Source organism: Zophobas morio, unplaced genomic scaffold (assembly GCF_036711695.1).
Source record: "Zophobas morio isolate AGI-343-1 ecotype UQ-CSIRO unplaced genomic scaffold, CSIRO_AGI_Zmor_V1 ptg000002l, whole genome shotgun sequence".
Taxonomy (NCBI): domain Eukaryota; kingdom Metazoa; phylum Arthropoda; class Insecta; order Coleoptera; family Tenebrionidae; genus Zophobas; species Zophobas morio.
The window spans coordinates 11,754,456-11,762,572 of record NW_026972107.1 but is presented as its reverse complement, the minus strand read 5'-3'; the positions used below and the strand labels follow the sequence as shown (position 1 = coordinate 11,762,572).

The window sequence follows — 8,117 nt, the reverse complement described above, 5'->3', positions numbered from 1 at the left end:
CCGAAATTGGCCGAGAAGCACCGAAGATATCGCCTCAGTTCCGAGCGAACGCATGTATAAGAGTGTAGGAGCTGAGCCATCGAAATCCGTGTCTGTGATTGGGCTTCGCTGGTTCAAGTGAACCGACGTTCTGGCCGCTTCAGTTAAAGAACTAGGGGCATAAATCGTACGGTATTCAACGGAAAATGTCAGCAGGAAGCGTAAAAAATAAAAAATCATGTACAGATTTCCCATTTCAACATATTTTTGTAACTAATGCATTGAAAACTCTTTTTTAATTATAAATTAAGTCAATCTGTTCTTAACATATTATGCTGTGAGGCGCCGCCTCACTTGCCTCATCTGACGAGCCGCCACTGGTTTGTAACAATTTTGACAAAATTTATATACGAATTAATTTTTGAGACTTTTACCGAAAAATGGTTATGTAATTGTTTTTTATCCAAAAGGGTAGATGTTTAGTTTATTTTATTTGGACCTACTTTTTATCAATAAAATTAACTGAATTAATTAGTTAAAGTAATTTATAAATTTAAATCAAATTCAGTTCGATTTTCAAAACTAAACATTTATTTTAAAATTTCAGGTTTAAAATTTTAGCAAATAATGCCAAAGTTGAGACAGATTTAATTTTATTTCAAAAATTATTACTAGGTTTCATTAACACTTTCGTCATTTTTTTATTCATAAGTATTTAGGACAGCAATTAACGAATAACTGGTTTTCAAAACCTAAAAGAACAGTGATTATAATGAACATTCATATTCAGTATTATGTATACAATTTACCGATAGCAAACTTACAAGGGTCAGATCTACTACGTTCCCGACTGTGATAAGCATTGGTCGTTTAGCTCGTTCCATTACAGTTAATAAAATTTTTCGAGTTTTAATGTCAAATTCGTACCACGGTCCCATATAAATGGCGTTGTTTAAGCTTTGACTCTAAAAACACAAAACTTAAAATTCTTTGGAACGTACCGTTTGACCAACTTCCTACTTCCTCATATAGTAATGTACCATAGTAACAATAAAAAAATATTTGAAAAGTAATGTCAACAATTAATGCAATATAGGTAAATCCTTCAACTGTGGCTACTGAAACCTAAACAAAATCAGTTATTAAATAACATTAACACATCAACTTACAAGTGTCAAGCCTATACAACAAAAACATATACCAAAGAGGCTTCCCGCAAATTGGCTGAATATGCACACACTGAAACATTCTTCGAATTCATTTAAAAACCTGTAAATTTATTGTAGAATAATATCAAAGATCGAGAAGTGCTGATTAAATTTAATTTAGATTTAATTTAACATAAATTTTTACCGCAAAATTTTGTTGTGATGGTTGATGCTGTATTGCAAATGTTTATACACACAGCGGTATTCTACAATATATTCGTTACGTTTTCTTAAAGTATAATCTACGAATTTGTCCATGTGTTGTAAATTATATTTTAGAATCTTTAACTGAGCTGTAGCATGATACGGCAAACCACCCACAAGTGAATCAATTGTAGTTCCACAAAAACCGATATAAAAAGTAGCTGCAAACGGAAATGTTAATCTTATGCACTACCTACATGATATTTGTTATCACCTCCAAAAACATAAATTAAAGTAAGATAGTATCTGAAAGCTGTGGATAGGGGATCGTATGGTAACCAGATATCTAGAGGAAGTTTACGCCCTTTGAAAAAGAACACAGGAAAATGCCAACCAATAAGAGCTAGCAGTATACCACAAAAATAAACAAATGAATTTCTGCGACATACCCAAATACATTCGTCTATAATTTTTCTTTCTTGATCCGTTTTTGGTGCAAAATTGTCGTCTCCAAAAAAATTGATGCACTCTTGAATTTTTTTAGGATTGTAAAGAAATGGCAAAAATTTAAAACAGTAGTCAACAGCTTCTACTAAATATACTACCATGGCGTTTTCTACTACATTATCTGTGCGTTTATCCATTAGAATGTTGATGAAAGTTAATATTATAGGGAGTACTAAAAAAACGAAGTACAAAATGCAGGATTTCAAACCCACCGAATTGTCGCCCAACGAATATAATCCCATGATGTGTAGCACCTTTAAATTCAAACTGAAACTTTTCTCTATTATGTTCGCCATATCGGTATATACTTTCACAACAAAACGCAGGAATAAAGTGGGAACTGGTCGTCCATTTACTCTTACATAATCATTTCCCAATGAAATTTTATCTCTCAGTTATTGTGGAGGTTGATGCGTTATAAATTTTTTATCAAAGCATTGTGAAAATGCGATGGATTATAATTACAAAGTACTTCTTGTATCGGCTTTCATAAATACGTTATTTAATTTTTTATTCGTTTAAATACCTTTAATAAAGAGATTGCATCTTTGAATAAAATTATCGATTCTTCTTAATGAATTATGCACTAAAATAATCTATACACTTCACAGATGTAGGGCGGTATTGAAAACGGGGTTTATTTTTCCCTTCAAAGAATAACAAGGGTGACCTACAATCCTACAAATGAAGTAATGTCATGTGTAGAGAGATGCAAAAATAGTTCAAGGACGCGGGCACCCTAATGGTGTGTAATATCTCAAAACATTCACGTGTAGTTTACGAAATCTGCTGCAGAGGGCGCCGAGCTTATTCGTATATATGAATTATACTTTGTGTATGTGTTTCACGTAAGTTACAAAACCTGACATATTTTTCGTATCATAGGCAGCCCTAAGTTTGGCAACAACGCTTAAACTTATTTTCCTTGCTTTATCGAAATTTTTAATAATAATATTCCACAATAAGATAATTTTTTATCAGTATAACAAAAAAAAATGCTAAAAGTTGTAATACCAACTCTCGTCATATTTTGATGAAGATTTTGAATAGAATCGACTAATTTTTACTTGTGGAGGCTAAGCTCAAAGGAATTGGTATAAAATCTATTTGACAAATTTTATATTTTCTTGATGTTTCAAAATTCAATACAATACGAAGGGGTAGGTTCTCGTTTATCAGTCGGCAAGTTCACTGGATAAGTAAGTGATTTCCGAAACGTCTGAGCAGATTTCTATGAAACTTTAGGTTTACTTTAAGAATAGCATGTAGATTATAAAACTATAGCAATATAGATGTGTTTATCACCAAAAACAATTTCATAACCTGATCACAGAATTTTGCAAAGTAAATTCTGTTTTAATGTGCAAATAATATGCTTCCATACGCAAATGCCCAATGTAATTTTTTATATTACGCATACATAATTTTCTTAATAATTTGTTATTATTATTATTAAGACCCACCATTGACCCGGAAATGACCGGCATTCATGCAGGCAAGACTTCTATCATTACGGGTACTAAGACCAAATAATGATATGCATTGATTAGATTAACAGAACAACTTTCGAGATTCTAGAATTACAGCATACAAATTAGTCTGTTATTATTCTCTAATCTCACCCCATCCCCAAACTACCGACCATTTATCCGCGCATCACTTGGAAAGTGACCTACACTACTCTGACCTACTGGTGCTAATCTAATCTGACTGACATGATCAGACTGTTCAATAAACTTACTTATAAGACCCACCACTGACCCGGAAATGACCAGCATTCAGGCAAGACTTCTATCATTACGGGTACTAAGACCAATTATTATTATTAAACTACGGCCCCAACAGGCAAAAGCCCAATTACGGAGACCAAAAAAAAGAAGCAAAACAAAAACTGAGAATATGATATAGTTTGACAAATTAAGCCAAGCACAAACCAATAAAATTATTATAATATTTAATATAACTAACAGTTGAATTACTCAATTTGAACTACTATTATACCGAATATTTAACACTACAAAGATACTATTTAAACATATACCACTCAATTATTGGATAACTATAATGAATACAAGTCTTGATAGATATTCTCTCTAAAAGAATATTAAGGAAGACATAAATGACCAAACATAACAAATAATTATTACGGACTGTAGACAAAGGGATAGCACACCTAACATAAGATGGTAGAAGCAGTAGCAAAAATGCTAGCCAAACTGTCATAAAATAGGTCACATCCATAAGAGACACAATTGAAATTTTTACAACTCACAAACAGTGGACACTTCCTTCCAAGATTGGTCATACAGCGACGAGTTTTAAAAACCTCTTGATGCCGTGAATTAAATCGAGGAACCAAGAAACACAGTTGATGCATGAGTCCTATACAATCTATACGGTCATGAACAAGATTATAGACAAATTTAATAGAAGCAATATCTCTCCTCTGTTTCAAAGAACTTAGCTCAAAACGATTTAACAAACTTGACTCAACAACACCTCTCTCAGGATAAGTTCCAGTTTCAACAAAAAACAAAAACTTGAGAAATCTTCGCTGGACCTTCTCCAACGCCAGAGACTGGTAAATGTATATTGGATACCATGCCAAGGAGCAGTATTCCAGTTTAGATCTGACTAAACAAAAATATAGGAGTTTAAGCACTCTTTTGTACTAGCTTTTAGACTACCACAACCCTCGCAAATTGGTAATCAAATTTCATCTATTCATCCCACCAAACATTTGTCATTTTTTCCAAAGACAACTAACCACTCCAAAATAACACTGACACAAAAAATGACTTCAAAAGCATTACAGAGACACTGATTACAGTTTGAAAAAATCTTAAGCATCTGTTTTATAATTTAAAAATCTCGATAAACTTGTTGTTTATCAATGCATTTCAATTTTTTTAATTTGCTTACACAGGGTGAATGTTCTCCAAATTAAAATTTATAATTTTTCGAAGAAGCTGTATTTGTTCGACTGTACTTTAGAGGTTGGGGAAGCTCTGTTGAAATAATTTTCAACCAATTTTTTTTAACGTATATCTCCTGGAACTGTCATAAAGCAGACAAATAAAGAAGTCATGTTTATGTTAGATTATCATATATACTGGTAAATAGGCATTACAGTTTTTAATAATATTAACAAAATAACGGATTGATTAGGAAAAATATAGTCATTTATTTCTCTCTAAAAGTGTTGTAAATCAAGGTTTTTATTCGAAGGCAATCTTTGTTGATCAAAGTATCCTTGTGTCGAGCTAATAGTTCCTCACATTCGTGCTTCTTAAGTGCAATTTTATTTTTTATATGTTTGGAAAAATATTTTGCAACAATACTTTTTTCTGTATTGCTCCAGCGTACTCGACCAGTAATTTTTTCTTTCTTGGAAGAGCTGCACGGCTGGGCAGTTTCTAAAAATAGACTTAGAAATAACATTTGAAAAAAATATTAATAACAATAATTAAGTAATTTAAAGTAAAATTGAAAAAGCTGAAGAAACTAGTCATACAAACTACTAATTTTTTCAATAATTCAATACGTTTACCTTCATTTCTTAAAACATTCTCTTCAATATTGGGGAGATAGTCTTCTGTCTCATCACTATTTAATCTTTTACGCTTTAAATTTTGTTTGTTTCTAAAACTCGTATTTTCTGATGGCGAGTTTCCCTCTCCTAAATTATTGTTTATGATAGGTGGTAATGACGATGTACCTTCTTCTTCATTTTCGGATTCAGAACTATAATAGATTGTGTTCTCTAACTGGATATCGTTTAAGCTCTTTCCTTTAAATTCTTTCCCTCTACCTTTATTTAATAGTAACAATATTTTCGCCACTTTGGCAGTTTGATATATGTCTTGTGGCAGTCTAAAATTATAAATATGTTTATGAACAAAATATTAAAAAATCTGAAATACGGACGTACCTGTAAAACTCTTCGTGCGTTTTTTTGGTGTGCCCCATAAAGGTAGCAATTTGGTCCATTTCATTTTGCTCCAAAGTCATTAATTGGAGTGTTGTAGCTATGTGCTTCCTGAATTTAGTGGAAGTTAAAAGTGATGGATTTTGGGCACCACATTTTTTTGCCATCTTGCTGATTACATGCACACCAGACATCCACCTATTTTCCGAACCTGGATTTGCAAAAAGATAGGGGTTATTTGTGGGCACTATTGCAGAATCTTCCCGCAATTTTATTAAGCATGTTATATATTTTTGTATTCTTTGCGGAAAAAGAATTGGAATTGGTTTTGATCCCTTGCCCCCAGTTAAAACTCGTTTTAATTTTTTGCAAATTATTTGCTCCACAGGAGTTAAGGATTCTACAAAAGCTTCCTGGTTGTTGGTACTTGCTCTTGCATTGTTATATGTTTCAATTTTTAGATATTGCACGTCACCTATTCTTTTCCTATTAAACATTACCACTAAGGCTAAGACACATTCAGTCAGTGTTTTATAGTTTTGTTTCACATTTAAGTTGTCCTTAATATATTCATAAGCGTCTTCAGCATGTGCGCTCAGATAAGATTGGAATGCTTGTATGTCACTTGCTAGTGGTAGTTTTGCAGGTTTTTCCCACTGTTTTTCTTTAAGATCTTTCAGTGCTAGGCTGGACAGTTCATTGCACCAGTGTCCCTCAATTAATTTTTTTATTTCTTTTATGGCCGTTTTTGTTTCTTCTCTGTCTACCCAATTTATATCAGGCATTTTCTTTTTCTCTATCACTATTTTCAAGGCTATGTCGCATACAATTTTTAAGTTTGTGCCCATGTGTAAAGCGAGAGAAGGTACTTTAAACTTCTTTAAACTTTGATCGTATCCACTGATCAGTTTAGTAGCTGTAATTAGTGTTTCAAAATATTCCGGTCTTAAAAAATCAAATAATACCGAAATATTAGAGTTAATGGATTTTAAAGCCAATAATAGACGCCCCATTTCCCTTATTTTGTTTGATACTACGACAGACATCTGTTGCCGTTTATGCTTGTTTAAAAGCGTTTCTCCATACAAACAAATAAGAGAATCACTTTTGGCCACCAAGCTTATGCTATCAGGACGCATAATGTTAAAAACTTCTGTTTTAATGCGAGAATTTTTTAAAAATTCATTATTTTTTGATATCATTGAAGCCATGAGATTTTGAGATTTGGTAAGGCAGTGTTTGCCGGCTTTAGATATATCTGGAGGTTTGTTTTTGCAAATTTTTACATGTTTGTACAAATACTTTTTGGTATATTGCCCCAAGCAGTACGTACAAACAAAATATTCAGCTTCGGGATCCTGGGATGTACGGACCGGATTTGTCATACTTTTCTCTACTTTTAGGTGAAAATAGCCTTGTTTTCTTAGAGCCGAAATTAAAGCTAAGCGCTCTTTACTACCTGCTTTTTGTTTCTCGATTTGCTGTACGTATTTATTATCCTTGTGATGACGAACCAAATGTCTTGCAAAATGTGTAGTGACGTCTTGGTAACAAATCGGGCATATGGTTGGCCTGTCTCGCGCTGATTTTTTTTTTAAATATGATGCCTTATTATTAATCTACAAAAAAAAACTCTAACACATATAGTAAAACCTGAAAATTAGTTTTACAGTAATTCAGTCGTTGCTTGGCCATAATTATCGGATACCTAAAAAACAATTTTTAATATTCATTAAAGGTGCGTAAGTAGTGCTTTTTACGTACGACGTTTGTTATTGCTACAACATTTTCGATTTGTAAAAAGTCTTTCTGTTTTGAAAAAGATGCTTTTTCGCGATGTTCATCCTAAAAATTATTTGAGTTTTTACGTTTTTCTTTTTTTCTACCTGTTGCCTACCTCGACTAAAATAGAATTGACATTATCAACTACTAACACTTTATTCTCGTTTGCTTCGTCTATTTTACAGGGAACCTCCATATTTTGCAAATATGATAATACTTTAGAAGATGAAGATTCTTCTTCCACAGGTACTTCAACATTCTAAAACAATCATATTAAGTACATTTTTTTCAGCAGATATTACAAAAAAATAGCGATGTTTAAAATGAGTTTTCCAAAACATTCAACGTTGAATAAAAAATATTTAGGTATACCTAGTCCTGTTAAATTCTAGCCTTAAAATTATAGCATGATGAGTTTTTGAGTACCTAGTAATTAAGTAAAACTTTAATTAATTAAATAATATATATTTATAGTCTTGATGTTTTCTTCAAGAACGTCGGTAACATTCATGCAAGCATAACGATTACTACTGCATTTTTGAAAAAGTCGACATTCTTTGCAAATAAAA

The 8,117-nt window shown here is 32.3% G+C and overlaps 1 protein-coding gene across 1 annotated transcript; it reads right to left on the bottom strand.

The window, feature by feature from the left end:
* Positions 1–650: 650 nt before the first annotated feature.
* Positions 651–2,347, bottom strand: LOC135144182 (odorant receptor 4-like). Its single transcript, XM_064076196.1, has 6 exons — positions 1,606–2,347; positions 1,333–1,552; positions 1,149–1,248; positions 1,000–1,104; positions 789–944; positions 651–731 (listed from the first exon to the last, which is right to left on the bottom strand). Exons 1-6 carry the CDS (start codon positions 2,132–2,134, stop codon positions 681–683), a joined length of 1,161 nt encoding a protein of 386 aa, XP_063932266.1. The 5' UTR covers positions 2,135–2,347; the 3' UTR covers positions 651–680.
* Positions 2,348–8,117: the final 5,770 nt, after the last annotated feature.